Source organism: Lytechinus variegatus, chromosome 2 (assembly GCF_018143015.1).
Source record: "Lytechinus variegatus isolate NC3 chromosome 2, Lvar_3.0, whole genome shotgun sequence".
NCBI lineage: Eukaryota > Metazoa > Echinodermata > Echinoidea > Temnopleuroida > Toxopneustidae > Lytechinus > Lytechinus variegatus.
This window is the reverse complement of record NC_054741.1, coordinates 46754476-46778368: the sequence shown is the minus strand read 5'-3', so window position 1 is coordinate 46778368 and position 23893 is coordinate 46754476. Positions and strand designations below refer to the sequence as shown.

At 36.5% G+C, this 23893-nt stretch overlaps 1 protein-coding gene and 16 non-coding genes across 20 annotated transcripts in view; 11 read left to right on the top strand and 6 right to left on the bottom strand.

The window, feature by feature from the left end:
* The window catches only part of LOC121408171 (septin-5-like), a 48683-nt gene that overhangs the window by 23219 nt on the left and 1571 nt on the right, over positions 1 to 23893 (top strand). For 3 of the 4 annotated variants that reach the window (XM_041599525.1, XM_041599524.1, XM_041599528.1), the window contains 9 exons: positions 4010 to 4096; positions 8445 to 8568; positions 10195 to 10329; positions 16792 to 16909; positions 18047 to 18148; positions 20229 to 20325; positions 20734 to 20785; positions 21472 to 21579; positions 23213 to 23224. In XM_041599525.1, the coding sequence (XP_041455459.1) occupies positions 4010 to 4096; positions 8445 to 8568; positions 10195 to 10329; positions 16792 to 16909; positions 18047 to 18148; positions 20229 to 20325; positions 20734 to 20785; positions 21472 to 21579; positions 23213 to 23224 (835 nt within the window). The remainder of the gene's footprint in view (positions 1 to 4009; positions 4097 to 8444; positions 8569 to 10194; positions 10330 to 16791; positions 16910 to 18046; positions 18149 to 20228; positions 20326 to 20733; positions 20786 to 21471; positions 21580 to 23212; positions 23225 to 23893) is intronic. The other variant, XM_041599526.1, reaches the window with a different exon arrangement.
* Positions 4774 to 4856, bottom strand: TRNAL-CAG. The gene has a single exon. It is a non-coding gene; the product is annotated as a tRNA-Leu (tRNA).
* Positions 6039 to 6122, bottom strand: TRNAL-UAG. The gene has a single exon. It is a non-coding gene; the product is annotated as a tRNA-Leu (tRNA).
* Positions 6293 to 6375, top strand: TRNAL-CAG. Its single transcript has one exon. It is a non-coding gene; the product is annotated as a tRNA-Leu (tRNA).
* Positions 6957 to 7039, bottom strand: TRNAL-CAG. The gene has a single exon. It is a non-coding gene; the product is annotated as a tRNA-Leu (tRNA).
* TRNAL-CAG lies at positions 7107 to 7189 on the bottom strand. Its single transcript has one exon. It is a non-coding gene; the product is annotated as a tRNA-Leu (tRNA).
* TRNAL-CAG lies at positions 10950 to 11032 on the top strand. The gene has a single exon. It is a non-coding gene; the product is annotated as a tRNA-Leu (tRNA).
* TRNAL-CAG lies at positions 12040 to 12122 on the bottom strand. The gene has a single exon. It is a non-coding gene; the product is annotated as a tRNA-Leu (tRNA).
* On the top strand, positions 12292 to 12375 carry TRNAL-UAG. Its single transcript has one exon. It is a non-coding gene; the product is annotated as a tRNA-Leu (tRNA).
* On the top strand, positions 15661 to 15743 carry TRNAL-CAG. The gene has a single exon. It is a non-coding gene; the product is annotated as a tRNA-Leu (tRNA).
* TRNAL-CAG lies at positions 15829 to 15911 on the top strand. The gene has a single exon. It is a non-coding gene; the product is annotated as a tRNA-Leu (tRNA).
* On the top strand, positions 15999 to 16081 carry TRNAL-CAG. Its single transcript has one exon. It is a non-coding gene; the product is annotated as a tRNA-Leu (tRNA).
* TRNAL-CAG lies at positions 16169 to 16251 on the top strand. Its single transcript has one exon. It is a non-coding gene; the product is annotated as a tRNA-Leu (tRNA).
* On the top strand, positions 16339 to 16421 carry TRNAL-CAG. The gene has a single exon. It is a non-coding gene; the product is annotated as a tRNA-Leu (tRNA).
* On the top strand, positions 16509 to 16591 carry TRNAL-CAG. Its single transcript has one exon. It is a non-coding gene; the product is annotated as a tRNA-Leu (tRNA).
* Positions 19396 to 19478, bottom strand: TRNAL-CAG. Its single transcript has one exon. It is a non-coding gene; the product is annotated as a tRNA-Leu (tRNA).
* Positions 19645 to 19728, top strand: TRNAL-AAG. The gene has a single exon. It is a non-coding gene; the product is annotated as a tRNA-Leu (tRNA).

Sequence of the window (23893 nt, the reverse complement as noted above, 5' to 3'; positions counted from 1 at the left end):
GCGTGACGATTATTGGCACTTCCAAAGCAGAGGTCCGATAAATAAGCTTCTTGTGAATCTGTTATACAGGGCGCATGGCATTTATGGGTCAAATTTCGACCAAAATTAATGTATCTTGCATCTTCTGTAAGAAATACAATTGAGGCGGAGAAATATATATATTTTGACACAGTGGCATCCATCCATCCATCTATCTATTTATCTATCTATCTATCTGTCTATCCATCCATCTAACTAATTATCTATCTATCGATCTATTCATCTATCTATCTATCTAATTATCTATCTATCTATCTACCTACCTACCTATCTATCATAATGACAGAATGTACCAAATATGATTGATAAAAGGCACTGAGCCTATGAAACACTATAGTGATGAAATGGCACAGGAATTATTTTCATTATGGTTTGAATATTAATGATAATAAAAAAAGATATTGTACGGACCCTTTGACTTACCGTGAATACATATACAATATTATTATACATACATAGCATAGCAAATACAATATGACAATATACAGTTATATATATCAAACAGCTCTCGTATACTGCCTACTCTGCATTCGACGTAATTTTCAATGCATCATTAGCTATTTTCATAAATATGTTTGGCATGCCAAATTCTTTAAATTCCGCATTTGTTGGAAGAGTACAAAGAACGCCGCAAAGTAGACTAGATGATATTTGAACACTATTTACGAAGTGGGAAATATTTGTATAAAATATACACTGACCGCAAACAATATTGATTATACTTTGAAACCTTAGCTTTACCTAAAAATTATGTACACGCGTTGGCGTTGGCCATTTTGACTTAAAGTGAAATTAGATAGAACTTCGAGGATCGAACTCCTTATTTTAAGTCGTCGATGAGAATGAGATGAATACGCTTGTACTTATTTCTGGAGACGAAAGTCATACTTCAATTATTTCAGTAACGAATCCATGATGCAATGACAAATCTGTCTTCAATCACAAACTAATGATTTTTTGTTGTTGCAAAGTTGCATTGTTGACACATATCATGAAACACAGCCCATGATGTACCTCAATATGCAGTCTATTTTTTTGCTTACTTGTTATTAATAATATCCTAAAAGGGAAATACCCTTCTCTCCCCGTGAAAGTTCGTGCATTGTTTACACTAATCATGCTAATATAGTGTTAATTGGTTTGAATCCTTTTGTTTTATTATTTGACCGAATAAAGAGGTAATCGGATAATCTGGTGGACCTAACACACTATCATGGATCTCTCCATGTTCATGGCACAATACAAAGAGAGAGAGAGAGAGAGAGAGAGGGGATATTCATATGAGCAGTGTAGTCAACTCGTGATTTTGAAGGCCTTTGTGATCCACTTATCGCACATATATTCAAGTTCGATCGATGATTACTAGCTTGCTTATCCCCAAATCCGCAGAATATAAATCTTAAAAAACCTGAACTTTGTATCCAGAACCTCCCCCCCCCCCGAATTTCGTATCCAGAAGTATCATAAATCCAAGTCGCGATCCTTTCTAATAATAGACTAGAATGGTGTATAGGGGACAAGGATACACACTACATGCAATGAGGTGGGTAAAAGTTGTTATTCCGAAGATTGGTTATTCCAAAAGTTTGATAAATCCAAAATGAAGCTAGGACCGAATTGTTCATAAATTATCTATCACTAACGAGGCTTTTATTTTTCGGACTATCGAATCTTATTTCATTTTGATTTACTAATGAACCTTTGGAATAACGAACCATATATTTTTTCGGACAGCCGAGCAATTTGGAATAGGCCCTATGCAATTTGCATTAAAAAAACGAACCTTTAGAATGATTAACATTTTAAAATAATGAACTTCTCCCCAATCATGCTGCTGAGGTCATGGAAAGTTGGAGACTGTTTTGTGTATTGTAAATACACCAATGGAACTATAGTGATGTTTATTTTTTCAGATTTCAACGAACAGGGTGAATTTAATCTTGTTCTGAAGATTCTTTTAGATTCACATTTTCACGATTTGGGAAGGGAGTATTATTACAGGCCACATCTTGATGAATGAGCGATCTCTTTATTCAATGTACATGACATATCCATTTTTTATCCCTACAATTAATATCAAAACATATCCTCACGTAACAGTGATATATATTTTAAATTACAACATTACAAAGAGTATGTATTCTTAACCAGTTTCATATAGACCTTCCCCTTCTGTGTTTACGACAATATTAATGTCCAACTTCAATCATTTCGAATTAGACTTGACGTTTACAACAGCTTTATAATTATACTTGATACAATATCCCCAAATCGAAACTTAAATTGAGTTCACATCGACAAAGACTCCATTTGTATTTAATTCTAATAATCCACTCTGGGTCAAAATACCTTCCATTTGGGTATTATGGAAACCTGTCTGAAAATAGAACTGTCATTATTATTCTGATGGCTATTTACTTATGCTACACTCACATCATACCATATCGACTCCAAACCGACCGATGGTATGTCATTGGGTATGATGTAATAGGTTTGATCGATCTGGGATTTGTTTCGCCTGTGTGACTGACTCCCCAACTCTCCAATAGACCATGAAATAGTTTCAAATCAAAATTGCAGAGCAATGCACTTAATTTAAACAGTCAGTCGAACGAGATTGATCAATGTCATCGAATAAATCTTACAATCTGTGGCCCCGTTTCATGAACTTGTTATGATATCGAATTTACAATTAAAGTTCAAAGTAACTGAAATTATTCATTTTGACTGGCCGATAGTGAACTTGTAATAGAAGTTTTGCATTTGTTATTGTAACCAAGGCTTTATGAAACGGAGCCCATGGCCAACCGTCCGAATGAATTGCTCTACAAATCCAACCCGCCCCATTGTTTCAGATATGAACACCGCCTTTTGAAGTCCCCCCCCCAAAAAAAATGGAATTATAATTTTCTTTACCCCCCTCCCTCTCGTTCTCTCTCCCTCCCGTTCTCCCTCTCTACAACCCCCCTCTCTATCTCAGTTTTTCCACCTCTGTATATCAACCCCCCCCCCCTCCTTCTGTCTATTTCTCTTTCCCTCCACTTTCTTTCTCTTTAACACATTTAAAGATAAGAATCGTCATGTTCTTGTCAAATTAAAAGCTTTTATTAAAAATACACGATAGTCTTGTAATTTTTCATCAAAATAAAAAAGGACATTATTTTTACACGATTTCCCTTGTTTTCGGAATTCGAATGATGACGATATTTTAAAAGTGCAAGATGGCTTGCTGTTATTTCTGACATCTAACATGTCTAAAGAAATATGAATTTATTTCAAATTTTGTGTTCTAAATTTTCTTTGTGGGAGAGGTTGTTTTTCTTTTCACTCAGCCTGTCACTATATGAATACATCTGAACACAGGCGAATACCAGGTCCAAAATCACAATTTTCTCCACAAATGAATTGGTTCAGAAAAAAAAAAATTCTCGAGAGACTGGTCATTTCCTCTCTCATATGGGTTCTGGGTTCTTCTATGTCGACTTACTTGACCTTTAAACTTTTGAGTATGTTAATAGTATTAGTATAACATTGTCAATTATGATCGAGATGTACATGGTACAGCTTAGAAAAATATCAACAATGCTATGATGTAGAGTCATTTTTCCCGGTCCCAAACGATTGTGAAAATAAGATAAAATGTAAATACAGGGGCAATAGAATATTGGCCTAATAGAGGAAATCAAAATAATGGTCACGGTGGAGGGGAAAATTAGTGGGGGGGGGGGAAGGGGAGTCAAAGTAAGGAGAGAGAAGGGGGGGTGCGAGAGGATGTGATGTACAATTGTGTATGACTATTTCATATACGTGATGAAACTTAATATTATTCAAACAAACTCTTAACTGTAACATATTTTGACTACCAATCACACTTTCTCTCAAAAATAAACTTGTCATGACTCTATATTTTCCCTTTTCTTTTTTCACTTTGTTTTCATTTGTTTTTGTTTTTTCCTTAACTCGTAAATAGGCGAAACTGGTCTTGGTAAATCGACACTTGTCAACAGTCTTTTTCTCACTGATCTTTATAAGGATAGAGCATCGCTAAACGCAGAAGGTAAGTTTGAAATAATTTAAGTTCCTATCTCGTGTTGATTTAGATAAGGGAATAAGCTAAACATTGAACAAATATAATTATCCGTTCTTTCTTCAGGAGTGGGATTCCAACCCACGACTACTTTAGTAGAGTACGTTTTGAGCGTATCGCCTTAGACCACTCGGCCATCCTGACTTACACGCCATAATTAGATATGTTGGCTGTATTTATTTTATTTTTTCCAATCATGTGTTTCTGCAGTCATTCTCTGAAATGTTTGAATATTGTTGTGAAATACAATATCGGAACGTCTCGGATAGAGTCTTTATGTAGGTACTCTAGTCTCGGAATCACAAGCACGCCCTCTCTGTCGGGCAAGTCAGGATGACATTGCGAGCGTGTAGGCGTGGGTTCGAACCCCACTCATGACATCATTTTTTTAAAGAATAAGAATTATGTTGTTTTCTAAATCCTTAATATTTCAAAATGTTAGATTATCTTAGATAATTCATTCCATCTGAATTTGGGTATTTCACTGTTTTGAGCTGTGTCATCAATAATTTCATGGTGAACAATTTTTTTAGAGGTCCTCTTTCGCAGTATTTTTTTTTACCCACAAAATGTAAATGTTTACTCAATATAGGTCTAACAAAGTGGTATATAAGTATCGTAAACATCCACGCTCAGATTAAAAAGTTTGTCAGGAGTGGGATTCGAACCCACGCCTACAGAGTAGACTGCGACCTGAACGCAGCGCCTTAGACCACTCGGCCATCCTGACTTATCTGTCTTCAGAGAGCATGCTTTCGACCAAATTTGATAGAGTTTCGTGGCATTACATTATGGCAAAACCATTATAGCATATAGGATATAACGAAACACAAATACATAACAGAATACTTTGCAGACAATAATACTCAATTAACATAGAAATAGTGAGTATCTGTTTGAATGGGTGATTCACTAAAAAGTATATAGGTTGTATAACCTGAAACCCCTCCCTAACATTAACTGTTATTTGTCATTTTTTTTCAATTCAATTCTTTCATTTCATTTCCATTCAAAACATAATACAAAATAATATAAAGCAATACAAATCAAGTACAATTTTATAGAAGGGCATTCTTACTTCGTAAAACAGAAAAAACAGTATAATATAGAGCATAAATGGAAATGAAAATGAGGGGGATCCACTAAAAAGCAAAGCTTGTAAAGTGTGGATCCCCTTGGAAATGAAGAAATTATAGTTGACTTATTCTTATATGCATGCATGTATAACAGGAAAGAATGCCGAAGAACAAGAACAAAAAAAGACAAATAAAACAAAACAAAAAACAGTAATAACATAACACAAGAAGGCTGCTGCATAAATATAATTCTAAAATTCTAATTAATATTGAACTAAGTACAATCTTTGACCTTTGAACATGTTAATTGAACATTCATTAAAATGGTTCGTTATTCAGCATTCCGGCAATACTTTATTATGCCCCAATCTGACTCTTCCAAAGTTAAGTTGAAATGCTATGTCCTTGCTGTTCTAAAGCAGCGTTGAATGGAAAATGCCATCTATTCTTTAAAGGAAAATTATTTTACTCATATTTTGATTTTATTGGAATATTCCAAATCGTCCACCAATTTCATGCACTATTAAGTCTTCCGATTAACGAAATTAATCGAGGGTTTTAAAGAGAATGCATTTAATAGGATTATTGCAAAAATAACATCTAAACATCTAAAAAGAGAAGTATGTCGATTCTATTGTAAAACCTCCCAAATAATGATATAATTTATCAAGGATTGGTTACAATGATTTGTATCTGAATGTATAAGTCGTAAACAATGATAAAAAAAAACACATTTAAGTTGAGAAGAATAGTTTCTATCTCATGTTGATTGAGATAAGGGAATAAGCTAAAATATTAAAGAAAAAATATATCATGAAAAGTTGATGAAAAATATATGCCAGGAGTGGGATTCGAACCCACGCCTACTTTAGTAGAGTACGTTCTAAGCGTATCGCCTTAGACCACTCGGCCATCCTGACTTTCACAATAATTTTCATTTTGTGTATGTACTTCTTTTCGTATTCATGATCTTCCAGCAATCATTCATTGAAATATTTGATTATTATTGTGCAATACAACACAATCAATATGATGAATACCTTCTATCGGAGTGTATTGGAATCACAAGCACGCCCTCTCTAACAGCAAAGTCAGGATGGCCGAGCGGTCTAAGGCGCTGCGTTCAGGTCGCAGTCTACTCTGTAGGCGTGGGTTCGAATCCCACTCCTGACATCAAATATTTTAAAAATAAAAATACATCATTCCCACTGCCTTTCGTAGGTGATCGCGATTTTCCCCCCTTTTTTTTTTGGGGGGGGGCATCCAAATATATATATTTTTTTAAATCATCACGATTGTCACGACTGACCTCACGTTCTGATAAGATCTGACACGATAACTGCGTTTACTACCGCGAATTAGACTACGATTTCATTCGTGGCTCAAATCATGACAGTGGGAACCAGGTGTTACATGCCAGAATATCTGCTAAGTTTTGAGCCGTCCAAAATTTATTAATATTAATTCAAGATTTAGATCAAGGTTGCAATCGTGGCGCGGATCGTGACAGTAGGAACTGGGTGTAAGATTTTCTTCCATGGTAAACAAACATATACGTATATCCTCTTTCGAAGTATCTTTTTTCCCACAAAAGGAGATTCGTTTTGTAATTGATCTTACATAATCTGTCTACCCAATACTGGCCTAGATACATGATATAGTTGAGAAGTTTATAATCATCCATCATGTGTTCAAGATGTAAGACCAAACAAAAATGGGTGATTTTCGTTATTTTAATTCATAAAAGTGCGATGTGTCAGGAGTGGGATTCGAACCCACGCCTACAGAGTAGACTGCGACCTGAACGCAGCGCCTTAGACCACTCGGCCATCCTGACTTGCTTTGAAACGGAGAGAGTGTTCCCGATTGATTATTTTTTTCATTAATTTATATAAAATATAATGTGTCAGGAGTGGGATTCGAACCCACGCCTACAGAGTAGACTGCGACCTGAACGCAGCGCCTTAGACCGCTCGGCCATCCTGACCTACTTATCGGCTTTGGCGTGATTCCGACTAAGTTTGATAGGGCTTGATTCCTATATTTAATGATGTAAATGATAATCATAATAATAAAAACAAATACATAACAGAATACTTAACCAACAATTTTCAATACATAAAAAATTAGTGAGTATCTTTCTTAAATGGGGATTCACTAAAAAGCATAGTTCGTAAGTTGTATAACGTGAATCCTCTCCCTAACTTACCTGAAGAGATAAGGTAGAGAGAGGGGGGGGGGGGCACACGCAAACATACAATAACTGTTATTTGCCTACAGACAATTAGATCGAATGATAACAAATAACAAGAACTGATAAAAAAACAAATAGAATAAAATAAATGAAAAAGAATCAATGAAATTATGACACAAAAAAGGATGCTAAATTAATGAAATTTTAAGACGACGATGATGAACAAAGTACATTTTTTGACCTTTGATCATGTGATTTGAAGATTTATTAACATTGTTCGCTATTCAGCATTCCGGTAATATTTTATTATGTCCCAATCTGACTCTTCCAAAGTTAAATTGAAATGTTGTCCTTGCTGTTCTAAAGCAGCATCGAATGGAAAATGACGTTTATCAATTATAAAAAAAATCATTTTCCTCATATTTTGTTTGTTGGAATATTTTTCCTTCTAATTCCCAATCGTTCACCAATTTCATGCACTATTAAGTCTTCCGCTTAACAAAAGTAATCGAGGGTGTTAAAGATAATAGGATTATTGCAACAACAAAAAACCCCATCTAAGCAGAGATCATTGAAATAGAAAGAGAAGTATATCGATTTTACTGTAAAACCTCCCAAAAATGAATGATATAAATTATCAAGGATTGGAAACAATTCATTTAGAATATATAAGGTCTACGGGGAAATATGTATATGAATGTAAGTCGCAAACAATGATAAAAACATTTTAAGTTGAGAGGAAGAAGAAGGAGGAGAAAAAGAAGAAGGAGGAGGAGGAGAAGAAGAAAGAGGAGAAGGAGGAAAAGAAGAAGTAGAATAATAAGAAGAAGACGAAGTGGAAGAAGTAGTAGTAGAAGAAGAAGAAGAAGAAGAAGGGGGAGGAAGAGCAGGAGGAGAAGAAGAAGGAGGAGGAGGCGGAAGAGGAGGGGAGGAGGAGGAAGAGAACGAGGAGGGGAGAATGAGAAGAAGAAGTGTTATCGCTTTTAATTATATATCTGATTGATTGCTTGCTTGTTTATTTATTCATTTACTCTTTTTCTCATTACAGAGCGAATAGATAAAACAGTAGAGATCCAAAGATCATCAATAGACATAGAAGAACAGGGTGTGAGATTAAGACTTACAGTGGTTGATACTCCTGGGTTTGGAGATTCAGTTAACAGTGAAAACAGGTACGTTAACATGCAACCACCCTACCCCTTCCATCATCACCACTACACCGTTCCACCATCACTTTCCTACCCCTTCCACCATCACCACCACACCCTTCCACCATCACCTACCTCACCCTTCCACCATCCCCACCTCACCCTTCCACCACCACCACCTTACCCTTCCACCATCACCACCTCACACTTCTACTATCACCACTGCACCCGTCCATCATCACCACTACACCCTTCCACCATCACCACTGCACCCTTCCACCATCACCACTTCACCCTTCCACTATCACCACTGCACCCTTCCATCATCACCACTACACCCTTCCACCATCACCATTGCACCCTTCCACCATCACCACCTCACCCTTCCACCATCACCACTTCACCCTTCCACCATCACCACCTCACCCTTCCACCACCACCACCTCACCCTTCCACCATCACCACCTCACCCTTCCACCATCACCACCTCACCCTTCCACCATCACTACCTCACCCTTCCACCATCCCCACCTCACCCTTCCACCACCACCACCTTACCCTTCCACCATCACCACCTCACACTTCTACTATCACCACTGCACCCTTCCATCATCACCACTACACCCTTCCACCATCACCACTGCACCCTTCCACCATCACCACTACACCCTTCCACCATCACCACCTCACCCTTCCACCATCACCACCTCACCCTTCCACCATCACCATTGCACCCTTCCACCATCACCACCTCACCCTTCCACCATCACTACCTCAACTTCCACCATCCCCACCTCACCCTTCCACCATCACCACTACACCCTTCCACCATCACCACTACACCCTTCCACCATCACCACTACACCCTTCCACCATCACTACCTCACTCTTCCACCATCACTACCTCACCCTTCCACCATCACCACTACACCCTTCCACCATCACCACTTCACCCTTCCACCATCACCACCTCACCCTTCCACCATCACCACCTCACCCTTCCACCATCACCACCTCACCCTTCCACCATCACCACCTCACCCTTCCACCATCACTACCTCACCCTTCCATCATCACCACTACACCCTTCCACCATCACCACTTCACCCTTCCACCATCACCACCTCACCCTTCCACCATCACCACCTCACCCTTCCACCATCACCACCTTACCCTTCCACCATCACCACCTCACCCTTCCACCATCACCACTACACCATTCCACCATCACCACTACACCCTTCCACCATCACCACTACACCCTTCCACCATCACCACCTCACCCTTCCACCATCACCACTACACCCTTCCACCATTACCATTGCACCCTTTTACGATCACCACTACACCCTTCCACCATCACCACTACACCCTTCCACCATCACCACTACACCCTTCCACCATCACCACCTCACCCTTCCACCATCACTACCTCACCCTTCCACCATTACTACCTCACCCTGCCACCATCACTACCTCACCCTTCCACCATTACTACCTCACCCTGCCACCATCATCACCTCACCCTTCCACCATCCCCGCCACACACTTCCACCATCACCGTCGTATCCATTCGATATAGCCTTTCATTCCTTAATTTGTATATTTATGTATTCATGTTGATTTTTGTTCATCCTGTTTCTTATATAGTTGGGGTCCAATTATCTCTCACATAGAAAGTAAATTCGAGCAGTATTATCGAGATGAGAGCGGGCTGAACAGAAAGAATCTAATAGATGACCGAATTCATTGCTGTCTTTATTTCATATCACCGTATGGCCATGGGTAAGATCATTTCCACTCTTAATTTCTTGAATAAGATCAATGTTTAAAGTTTAGGACGAATTTAAATTCAGATTCCTAGCTTTCTGCCTTATCCCTCTTGGTGGTTTTATAGCTTAATTTATAATCTTTGATAACTATTTAGATTCAGTACCTTTACTAGCTTATGTTATAGTCATTCTAGTAACGTTTAATCGCCACGCTTTGATAGCAGGGGCGTATAACGGGGGAAGGGGAATGCATCCCCAAACTCTTCAGGTGGAGGATGTTGTGTGTATGCTTCAGTCATCCTCTCCAGTTTCAAATTAGATATACAAATGCATTATATCAAATTAATAGAAAATGATCGATAGACTTGATTAATTTATAGATTATTAAAATTATAAAGAATGAAAAAAAATCAAAGAATCTGACTTATTTATTTGAGTTCGAAATCATTATCGATGAAATTCTATTTTTTACAATTATCCAAAGTAAATCATGCAGAAGCAATTAATAAAGATTTCGTTTCATGAGAAATTAATTTATTTGTGAACAATGATCTCGATCCTTTGAGTGCCAAAGGGTGAAATCGATGTGTTTCGATTGAAGAAATTAAAATACTTATCCACTCATGAAGCAAAGTCAGGATGGCCGAGTGGTCTAAGGCGCTGCGTTCAGGTCGCAGTCTACTCTGTAGGCGTGGGTTCGAATCCCACTCCTGACACATCGCATTTTTATTAATTAAAATAACGAAAATCAATCCTCCTTTCTATTGGTCTTACATTTTGAACACATCATCGATGTTTACAATACTTCACAACTATATCATGTATATAGGCCTTTATATGGGTTAAATGGGGGGGGGGGGGGGGCTGTGTGTGGTTTCTCATCGACTGTGTGTTATATATACGTAGTCTTAAAATATACATTTTCATATATCTACTAATACTACAGAAAATACATTGACCTATATTTGTATTTTTGTAGAAAAACTAAAATGTTTTGGGAGGAAAAATAATTGTTTTGCTATTTGGTAACATTATCATTGCGGTATAAAATGTATTGAGAAGTTAATTAGCCTGTAATCATTCAAGTGGGTCTATAATGCAAGACTACACTAGAATTATGGGTCAGGAAACTGGCCAGGTATGAGTAGGTGAGGACTCGAGATGGCGCTATTGGTTCGTATCTGCTTTAAGAGATCTATAACTAATCGCATTTTGTGAAAAAAGTACCTCGAAAGAGGGCATATTTATTTACCATGAAATTATTAATTGAAATGAAAATTGAATGGAAATGAAATAAAAGAATTGAATTGAATTGAAATGACACAAAACAGTGAAATATTTAAATGGAAGAAAATTATCTTATAGCCAGTTCCCACTGTCACGGTTAAAACTGCGATCTAAATCGTAAATTAATCGGAATGATCATATTTTAGTTTACTCCAACGATTTTGCAGGACTAACCCTGTTCATCGAGCAAAGTAGAATGTCCATTAATGCTCTCCTTCAGACAAAATTAGATGCACTACTGGTTCCCATTGTCACTATTTGAGCCACGATTGAAACTTTGAGGTCAGTCGTGACAATCGTCAAAAAATATTTGGATGCCACCTCTCCCCCCCAAAAAAAAAAAATAAATCGCAATCAGCTAGCACAGGCCAATCGTCAGATCGTCACGGATCGCCCGACAATGGGAACGATGTATTTTTATTCAAAAAATATTCGATGTCAGGAGTGGGATTCGAACCCACGCCTACAGAGTAGACTGCGACCTGAACGCAGCGCCTTAGACCGCTCGGCCATCCTGACTTTGGTGTTAGAGAGGGCGTGCTTGTGATTCCGATACACTACGATAGAAGGTATTCATCATATTGATTGTCTTGTATTGCACAATAATAAGCAAATATTTCAGTGAATGATTACAGGAAGATCATGAATACGAAAAGAAATAATGCACAAAACGGAAATCATCGTGAAAGTCAGGATGGCCGAGTGGTCTAAGGCGATACGCTTAGAACGTACTCTACTAAAGTAGTCGTGGGTTCGAATCCCACTCCTGACATAATATGCTTTTCAACATCTTTTTAAAGAAGAACGAATAAAGTATATATTTTTCTTCATATTTTAGCTTTTTCCCTTATCTAAATCATAGGAACTTAACTTAATTTAATTGTTTCAAACTTACCTTCTGCGTTTAGCGATGCTCTATATTTATAAAGATCAGTGAAAAAAGACTGTTGACAAGACAGTGTCGATTTACCAAGACCAGCTTTGCCTATCAATACGTTGAACGAAAAGAAACAAAGTGTTAATGAAAAATAGAAAATTTAAAGGGTCATGTCGATTGTATCTTGAGAGAAATTTCGATTGTTAGGTGTTTGACATATGCCGCAAGTCAAAGTTTTTAACACAATCTTTATGTTTTTTTTTTAAATATATGATATTCCATGTAATCATTATGTAGTTCCCCTCCCAAATCCCATCCTCTCACCCCACCCCCTTCCTCTTATCTCTCACCGTTCTTCTTGCTTTCAACCCCCTTCCCTCCCTTCTCTCTTCTTGATCACCCCCACTCCCTTTCCCCGTATCTCTCATCTTTTTCTCTCTCTTACCATACTTATTTTATTTAATTCCCCCTCAATCATTATGTTCTACATCTCCTCTGTTATATTATATTGCCCTCTTATTCATTTTTTTTATTCCACAATCGTTGGGGACTGGGAAAGAATGACTCATCTACATTATAGCATTGTTGGTCTCTTTATAAGCTGTACCAAATCTCGATGACCATTGACCATTGTTATACTAATAACATTCAAGAGTACCTATGAAAAGTGGAATTCCAAACTTTCAAAGAATAAAATCTAGGTACATTCCCAAGTAGTGGGAATTTGATATATGCCTATTTCATGGTCAAGTTAGTCGACATAGAAGAGCCCATTGAGAGAGGAAATGACCGATCTCTCGAGGAAAATTGTTTTTCTGAACCAATTCGCCTGGACTAGATGGAGAAAATTGTAAATTTGGACCTGGTAATCACCAGTGTTCAGATGTATTCATAGTGACAGGCCGAGTGAAAAGAAAACAACCTCTCCCACAAAGAAAATTTAGAACACAAAATATGAAATAAATTCATATTTCTTTAGATGTTAGAAATAACAACAAGGTGTCTTGCACCTAAAAAAATATTGTCATAATTTGAATTCACAACACAAAGGAAATTTATGTTGAAAATGTCTTTATTTCGGCGACAGACTATTTTGTAAATGCATATTTAACATGATTATTAAACAAGAACATCAAGATATTCATCTTTAAACGTGATCAAAAGCAATTAGAGAGAAAGCGAAATAAATGGAGAGGGAGGGAGGGAGATAGATAGATAGATAGAAAAGGTGGAGAACTGTCCAGAGAGAGGGGGGCAGGGAGAGACTGACAGACAATGAGCACGAGGCAGGGGAAAGGGGAGGGGGTTAAGAAAATGATGTTTCCATTTTGGGGTTTGGGCTTCCATTCGGAACTATATTAGTGCGGGTTGGATTTGAACGGTTAGACCTGGATTCCCTTTTATAAAATTTTATGAAACACGAAACACACAATGCTGCAAGTTTACTATCTGCCAATCACAGTTGAATGATTTCAGGTACTTTGAACCTTTATTGCAAATTTGATATCATGAAAAGTGTTATGAAACGGGGCCCCCAGATTGTTAGATTTATTCGATGACATTTTTCAATCTCGTTCGACTGACAGTTCAAATTAAGTGCATTGCCCTGCAATTTTGATTTGAATCTATTTCATGGTCTAGTTGTGGAGTCAGTCACACAGGCGAAACAAATCCCAGATCGATCAAACCAATTACATCTTACCCAATGACATACCATCGGTCGGTTTGGAGTGATATCCTTGGTGTGAGTGTAGCATAAGTAAATAGCCATCAGAATAATAATGACAGTTCTATTTTCAGACAGGTTTCCATATACCCAAATGGAGGGTATTTTGACCCAGAGCGGATTATTAGAATTAAAGGGGAATGAAACCTTTGGAACAAATAGGCTTGTGTAGAAACAGAAAAATCAAAGAATAAGAATAAAGAAAGTTTGAGAAAAATCGGACAAATAATGAGAAAGTTATGAGCATTTGAATATTGCAATCACTAATGCTATATGGAGATCCTCCCATTGGCAATGCGACAAGGATGTGTGATGTCACTGATGAACAACTTTCCCTTGGTGGACTATAAAATACCCTCAAAATGTCTCTTTTTGCTTTTTCTTATGATGATACAAACTCTTTATCCATGATGTATTCTTAAAAAAATATGTATTACATGCCCTCATGTAGAAAGAACACATGATCTATGGATAGATGTGATAAAAGAGGCAATTTAAGTGAAATATATACTGAAGTAATGGGGAGAGTTGTTCACGAGTGACATCACACATCTTTGTCGCATTGCCAATTTGCTATATCCATAGCATTAGTGATCGCAATATTCAAATGCTCATAACTTTCTCATTATTTGTCCGATTTTTCTCAAACTTTTGTTGATCTGTTTCTTTGATTTTTCTGTTTTCACACAAGCTATCTTGTTCCAATTCTCCTTTAAATACAAATGGAGTCTTTGTCGATGTGAACTCAGTTAAAGTTTCGATTTGAGGATATCCTATAGAGTATAATTATAAAGTTGTTGTTAACGTCAATTCTAATTCGAAATGATTGAAGCTGGACATTATTTTATTAATTCTGAAGGGGGTAGGCCTATATGAAACTGGTTAGGAATATTCCTTGAAGTAAATTTGAAAATATTGCACTTAATTGTTTTACGGTGTGATTAATGTTATGTGAGGACGTAAATTGGTTTCATACTGATTTATGGATAAGAAATAAAGATATTTTATGTGAATCAAATAAAGAGATCGCTCATTCATTCAAAATGTTACCTGTATCATTATGCCCCCTATCCCAAATCGTGCAAATGTGAGTTGCAAAAAATCTTCAGACCAAGATTTCATGCATCATGTTCGTTGAAAACGTCACTATAGTTCCATTGATCTATTTATACACAATACGCAAAAACAGTCTCCAATTTTCCATGGTCTCACAGCAGCATGATTGGGGAGAGGTTCATTATTTTAGAATGTTCGTCATCATTCTAAAGGTTCATTATTCTGAAGGTCCGTTATTAAAAAAATGCAAATTGCATAGGGCGTTTACCAAAATGTTCTCTGTATAGGCGTGGGTTCGAATCCCACTCTTGACACGTTATATTTTATATAAATTGATTAAAATTATAATAAATAATTAATCGAATTCAATCGGAAGCACGCTTTTCGGTAAAAAGCAGGTCAGGATGGCCGAGCGGTCTAAGGCGCTGTGTTCAGGTCGCAGTCTACTCTGTAGGCGTGGGTTCGAATCCCACTCCTGACACGTTATATTTTATATAAATTGATTAAAATTATAAACAAATAATTAATCGAATTCAATCAGAAGCACGCTTTCCGGTAAAAAGCAGGTCAGGATGGCCGAGCGGTCTAAGGCGCTGCGTTCAGGTCGCAGTCTACTCTGTAGGCGTGGGTTCGAATCCCACTCCTGACACGCTATATTTTATATAAATTGATTAAAATTATAAATATAAATAATCAATCGAATTCAATCGGAAGCACGCTTTCCGGTAAAAAGCAGGTCAGGATGGCCGAGCGGTCTAAGGCGCTGCGTTCAGGTCGCAGTCTACTCTGTAGGCGTGGGTTCGAATCCCACTCCTGACACGTTATATTTTATATAAATTGATTAAAATTATGAATATAAATAATCAATCGAATTCAATCGGAAGCACACTTTTTGTTGAAAAGCAAGTCAGGATGGCCGAGCGGTCTAAGGCGCTGCGTTCAGGTCGCAGTCTACTCTGTAGGCGTGGGTTCGAATCCCACTCCTGACACGTTATATTTTATATAAATTGATTAAAATTATAAATATAAATGATCAATCGAATTCAATCGGAAGCACACTTTTTGTTGAAAAGCAAGTCAGGATGGCCGAGCGGTCTAAGGCGCTGCGTTCAGGTCGCAGTCTACTCTGTAGGCGTTGGTTCGAATCCCACTCCTGACACGTTATATTTTATATAAATTGATTAAAATTATAAATATAAATAATCAATCGAATTCAATCGGAAGCACACTTTTTGTTGAAAAGCAAGTCAGGATGGCCGAGCGGTCTAAGGCGCTGCGTTCAGGTCGCAGTCTACTCTGTAGGCGTGGGTTCGAATCCCACTCCTGACATGATAATTTTGTCCATATCCTTTGAACTATTTTTCTTTTGTTTGTTTGTCTCAGATGTTTACACTGTTCAACTGTTTTGATTTTAGAATACACACGCCTATTATACAGTACAGGTATTATGGAAATAGAAATAATTGATTCGGCCTGTCTTCTAATAATCTCGATATGTTGACGATTACGATTTTCCTAATTCATTTCAGATTAAGACCGATTGACATTGAATTCATGAAAAGGCTGCATGACAAAGTCAATATCGTGCCGATCATCGCAAAGGCAGACTGCCTCACCAAGGCTGAAGTTAAAAGAATGAAAGACAGGGTAAGAATAGAAAAAAAGTGTGAGTGATCATTGATCGTTATGTTTTTATCTTGTACGTTTGGGACCACCCTGAGAGAGAGTTTTTGCACCGCGATGCATGCAGAGCGGATTTAAGAACACAATAAATGTATTGAAAATGCCCGCCAAATGACAATGAACAGCTGGGAGGTCTTTATCGAAAATTGGTGAACCCGAACAGCAGTTTGTTCCTTGGTTTCGGAGCTGACGAGGAAAAAATGCAAATATGCCCGTTTGACCAGTGTCAAAGATGAAACCGCTGTTTTGATTCACAAAGTTTATACTTTTCAGTAGTTCTTTGCCATTCTTCTCTCCCTCCCTCTCTCTCTTTCATTCATTCGCTTTCTTTCTTTCTATATTTTCTCATTCCTGAGTTTTTTGCGTAATTTTCATATTTGATTATTTGATATTTTCTTTTAATGATGTCTCCTGTTGGCTCTCATGGTTTCTGATTTGATTTGAATATGTAAAATTTATTTCTCGTTTGTCATATTTTGAGGAGCCCACAATATACAAGCCTAGCTTTTTAGTGGGATCCTCCATTTTCACAAATTATAAATCACAATTTCTTTACGCATGATTATTTTATATGTAACTGTTTTATAACATGTCTTTCTCAAGTTGATTTTATGACATTGATATATTTTTTATGATGTTGACTTGTTATGATTGTATTTATTTGATTTATATTTTGTTGAAAATGAAATAAATGAAATGAAAATGAAATGAAAGACATTTTCAATACGTTACTGTATTCTTGAACCATCCGTACATCGCGGAGCAAAAATTCCCTAATGTCATGCACAATCCGATAAACGAGACCCAGGGCTCAAACTTCGAACCTCTAATCTATTCGTCACCACCATCGGTAACATTTTTCCGTCGAAAAAAGTAGTAAAGCAGCGACAACAATTAAAAAAGTATTAATTCATGGGGGGGGGGTGGCACACGTACATTTTGCCACCTTTATTCGCGCGTATGTGTGATGTATCAATGAGGGTCGTATCGAAATTTTAATTTTATAGTAATATTGATACTTTAGCAAAATAAAAATAATCAAGAATTATCTTCTCGATATCATCTTTCTCGTTGTCATCCCATCTTCTCTTTGCTACCAAGGTATTAAGAGAGATATCGCAACATGAGATAGGTATCTACGCATTCCCTGACTGTGAGTCGGACGAAGACGAGGATTTCAAGAAACAAGATCGAGAACTCAAGGTAGGAATCGTTTCATTGACACTGATTCTCGCTGAAGGCTGTTATAAGCTACTAAAATCCGTGCATTTGATTGGCTGAAAGTGATTTTGTCAGTGAAAATTACTGATAAGACTCTTCATCTGACGAACTTTTTATGTGTTCACTCCCTCGGGAATAAGATAATTCAAGTTCATTCCAAGCATGAAAGGGTGGAAATGGATAAAGTCACTTTGAAAGGCCGAGGAGTGACTGTGTTTTCTCTTCTTCCTCTTCTTTTTTTTCTTCTTCTTCTTTAAAAAACGCTATCTTCTCTGCCCTTTTCATCCTTTCCGTTCCCTTTCCAGTTTTTTATCCAATGAAATCAGAAATAAAGTAGGGCGATTTTCTGCCTCTAGTTATCTCAAAAGTGTTTTTTTTTTATTTTCAATCATTCTGCTCACATATTTCACTCTGTCCTGAGAGTGACTTCAAATTTAAGGATAAAAAGGGGAAGGGATCAACTGTCTATCGTTTCGTTCAAGCGGGTGGTATTAATTCATGATAGATATTGTATGATGTGAATAAAAAAATGATAAGAACAAGCCGTTTGTTTACATTCATTTAAGATTATTTTTTTATTATTTATTACCGTTCTTTAATTATATTGGTAGCTATTCTTTTATCAATTCTTATATCATTGTGAACTCATCAGACCACATTTTCACGGAGTTCCTTATCAAGTCATAAAGAGCATTTTAATCCTGCTTTGATTTTTTTAAATTCAGTTTGCAATGAAATGAGGCAATACATGTATGTGTGAAATGAATATGGTATATGACATTTATCATGAATATTGAAAAGGGAGTGTTGAATACGTTCACTCTAAATGCAAAAGATCTCATCTGGTCCCTAATCACACTCCTCTGAGAGTGAGACGAGGGAACAGTCGTTTTGGAGTGGGACTTACATCTTTTGAGAGTGGATTCACCTCTTTCTGGAGTGAAAATGTCAAAAAGTATACTTTGTTCACTCCAGAAGGAGCTATAATGCACTCTAAAAAGACGTAAATCCCATTCCAAAATGACTGGTCCCCCGTCTTACTCTGAGAGGAGTGTGAATATCTCTTTTGCATTTAGAGTATTCTTTTTAAATCTGGATCAGTGTGATGGCAAGCTTTAATTTAACTCAAATTTTTGTCATGAACTTGTTTTCCACGTAGAATCTTACGTTTTTTGTGAAGTCAGAGTGTTCTGAAATACATCAATATGTGAAAAAATGAAAAAAAAATATGTCAGAAGTGGGATTCGAACCCACGCCTACAGAGTAGACTGCGACCTGAACGCAGCGCCTTAGACCGCTCGGCCATCCTGACCTGCCTGTCAACAGAGGGCGTAATTTCAACCACATTTGAGGGCTTAATATGGCATTGCACAACAACATGGATAAATTTCAAAGATTTTCAGAACTTTGATATTAGCTTTAACAGGGATAACGTGATAAAGGAATTGTTTCAAAACAAATAATTTCATAGTGTACAAGTCAGGATGGCCGAGCGGTCTAAGGCGTCACGCTAAGAACGTGATCTACTGAAGTAGGCGTGGGTTCGAATCCCACTCCTGACATATTGTTTTTATACGCTTCTGCAATCACCACTTTTTATACATGCTACTCTCTTATTAATTTCCTCCGATATATTTTGTTTCATCCATTTGTAAATTCATAGATTTAGGCCTATATAGTATACCCCCATCAATGTTATTGCAGAAAACAGCCTTCCGAGTGAATGATTTTGTTAACCACAACACACTAAAGGCCCATTTGACACCTAAACAAAAAAGTAAAAAGTGCAGGAAGCTACAGAAATGAATTTCGTGACTTACATATCAGTATATGAGAAAAATATAAGTAGATTTACTTATAAGATCTTTTCAAGGAAGAAATATTTAGTTACCTTCTGCCTCATTCCCAGAATACTGAGTAATTACATGGAGTTCAAAATATGGAATAGATATTGACACGTAAATTATAATGCAAATTTCACTTAGTAATGACAATACTTTTTTAGATTAAATTTTCTTTTTTATTTTCAATTTTATGTTTTTATCACTTTATCTTATAACAGGCAAGCATACCATTTGCAGTCATCGGTAGCAACACAGTGGTTGAAGTTAATGGAAGAAGAGTGAGAGGAAGATTATATCCTTGGGGTATCACAGAAGGTATGTAGACCTGCTAGATATAGATATACAGTAGATAGATAGATTAGATAGATAGATAAGATAGATAGATATATAGATAGATAGATAGATAGAGATAGATAGATAAGATAGATAGATATATAGATAGATAGAGATAGATAGATAGATAGATAGATAGATAGAGAGAGAGAGAGAGATGTAAATTTTCGGAGTATTTCATTTCATGTCTATTTCGAACAATAAATTATGGATTTTCATTTTCATTTTATTTTAGAGACATAGATAGATACATAGATAGATAGGTAAATAGATAGATACATTTAGATAAATAGAGAGGAAAAAACAGTAGATAACAAAATACTATAAATATTCTGATTCTTGGTGATTTTAATAGATGTAAAAATAATACCTATTATCTTCTTAATACAGTTGAAAATCCAAAGCACTGTGATTTCGTCAAGCTCAGGAACATGCTAATCAGGTATGTGTACTTCTTTAAAGATAGAGATTTGAGATAGACCCCCGTAAAAATAATTAGAAATACAAGTTAAGTAATGAAAAAAAATAATGCATTGTAAAACTAATAATATTTCTAATGTTTTCCTTGAATATGGGGCCTGTTTGCATTTAGACATACGAGGTGTACTAAAACCATTAAAACATCTATTTAAAATATTATCACTTCACTTTTTTGTTATCTTACAATGTTCCAGAAATCTTATCCATCAATATGGCTCATGACCCATAATCCGGTGCACTATACGGGACCGGGACCGAGAATGAAATATGAACCCAGCAAACTGACTGGTTTCTAGGTCACGTCAAATACGACCAAGTTTCTGGGTCCTTTTTTCTTAATTTTTTTTTACATGTAAGGACACCTCAAAGAAGAGTTATAAGGCCAAAATTTGATGCTATATATTCAGGGGCGGATTATGAGGGAGGTACAAGTAGCGGGTATATCAAAAAAATGACAAGCTAAACGGTTCTTCCTTTGACCCAACATATAAACAAAATGATATTTAAAAAATATATATCATAGGTAATGCAAAAAGTCGTTTTTTGGAGAAAAAAAATAAGCAGAAAAGGGGAGACACGTGCCCCTATGCCCCTGTGCCCCATGGATCCATCGCTAAATACATGCTTTATGTATTTGCTTACATATAGGACACACATGCAGGATTTAAAGGATGTAACACGTGATGTTCATTATGAGAACTACCGTCTTGGCAGGATAAGAGGAGGACGAGGGACCCATCTAAACAGGGAAAGAAGGTAGGGATATATACCAGCACATGATGAAATGTTACAAGATCTCTTTAGTACCTTAAATAGACTGTTAATCTCGTTTGGTAGGGACCCGATTGGTCTACTCATCCGTTTGATCGACATCATTCGTCGACAACCGGAGACCCGTTTCATAAAACTTGTTATGTTATAAAGTTTGCAATGACAGTTAAAAGCTACTGAAATCCTTCAATGTAATTGGCTGATAGTAAATTTGTCATAGAAATTGCAAATTTGTTATAATATAACAAGTCTTTATGAAACGGTGCCCCGTTCGTCTACTATCCATTTGGTCTAATTGCCATTTAGCCAACTGTCATTTTGTCTAATTTCCATTACGGCTATGACCGCTTCGTTCAATAACCACTATGTTTCAGCGGCAGCGGATGTGTGGACTGCGGGGGCTTGAGCCCACGCACTTTTTTCCAAAACCGTGTACAAAATTTAAATATTACCATCCGATTATGATTTTTTGCATGCTGGTCAGCCCCGACTTTCAGAACCGTTTCGCGACCCCTTCGGTTAGTCTTTACAGACATGAACTAATTATGAATCAAATTTCATTTGATAATATGCAAAAAAGTAAGCTAGACGAAGTGGAAATCACACCATTTGGGAATTATGTTAAATGACATTTATATTACGTGGACATTAGACCAGTGTATTGTAGACCAAACTTGTAGTAGGCCAGATGGTTTATCCATGTGGTTTGATCTTAAGAGTATCAAGTAAATATAAACCAAATGCTTATACTTTCCTGAATGAAATCAGTGAAATAAATAAAGCTAAAGAAATCGGAAAAAACCATTTTATGGTTGTAGAAGAAGAAAACAAGGTGAACGATGTTGTTTCAAGTTGGGTGGGTTGGCGATGACACAGGCACATCTTTATATATTCTTTTGTATCTAAATAAGTTCGTTATCAGACACTTATCTTTCTGATCTTATAATGTATAACATGATTTAACTCCATATTAATAAAATGAGTGAGTTAACCTTGCTGTTTACTTATATTAATGAAAGAAATTCTTAATATAGGCCTACAGTATACTTCTGTGCAAAAACATTTAAAAGCTGCTTTGCTTGATTAATTTATCTAATACAATCTTTTTCCCAAGGTTAAGATCCTCTTTGAAATGTTATCATTCTCCCATCCCCGTCAAAAAATAGAAGAAATGAAGGTGATGGTGATGGGGGTTATAATGATGAATAAACTTATACTGTACACAAAAAACCTTCGATTATTTTTTAATCAAATATTGAAAGTATTGCTGATACAAATAAAAGAAAAGAATTAAACCTTATCTGGGTAGAGATTGTAAACACTCCAGGTAAACAGGATTGATCCGCAGAGTTTCACACCAAAAAATGGTCAAATTTGTCGACTACTTTAATAGTTGTACAACGAAATAAAGATGCAGAGCTTGATAGAGCCCACGTATGAAGCATTTTTGCTATATAAAAATAATAAAAAAATATTCTTTTCCTTGAAACTTACAAAATGGTTTCCATTTGTGTAAAATTACTGAAAACGCTAGAGAATATCAAATAGATGAATAGACGTGGCACATTTAGCTATATAGTGATATTTTATTTTATCTTTTTTCTTTGTTTCAATACAGCGAAATTGACAGGTATATCAACATCGTACATATTTTGTGATTGTATAATTCTTATTAAGATTGCCATTCATTTTGTATAACTTACTTAATAGCGCTTAGTTGTAACACCTAACACTATTTTCTGACATTTGTAGATTTGTATTATAATTCAATATTGATTTTTTGATTGTTTAATATGATTCGTAGTTAGTGAAGCTCATAACGGAGAATATAGATATGATATATAGATGCTAATGTTTTACCCAAACCAGCTAACCAATAATGTTCAATTTTCTAATATTTACAATACCACACTATTCCTCTCACTATAATTTATTTGTTATCGTTGGTTGAGATATATTATTAGGGGGGGGGGGGTTCGCAATAGCTATGCAAACGCTTTCTGGAAAGTAGAAAATATATTGTCAAAAGTCCTACATGACAATGGAGGAGTCTTTGTCGAGGATCGATAAATCGAAACAGCTGTTTCCTCGGTGACTCTGGACAAACGACATATTTGCGATTTTTTTCATCAGCTCTGAAATGTAGGACGAAACTGCTGTTCCGATGAACTGACCCTCGACAAAGGCCCCATTGATTGGTATACTTGACTTGCATTTTCAATGTATTTGCTGCGTTGAGGATTCATTCCGCGTCGTTGAGCGAAAACTCGCTATTACCTATATTCAAAACTCTTATTGA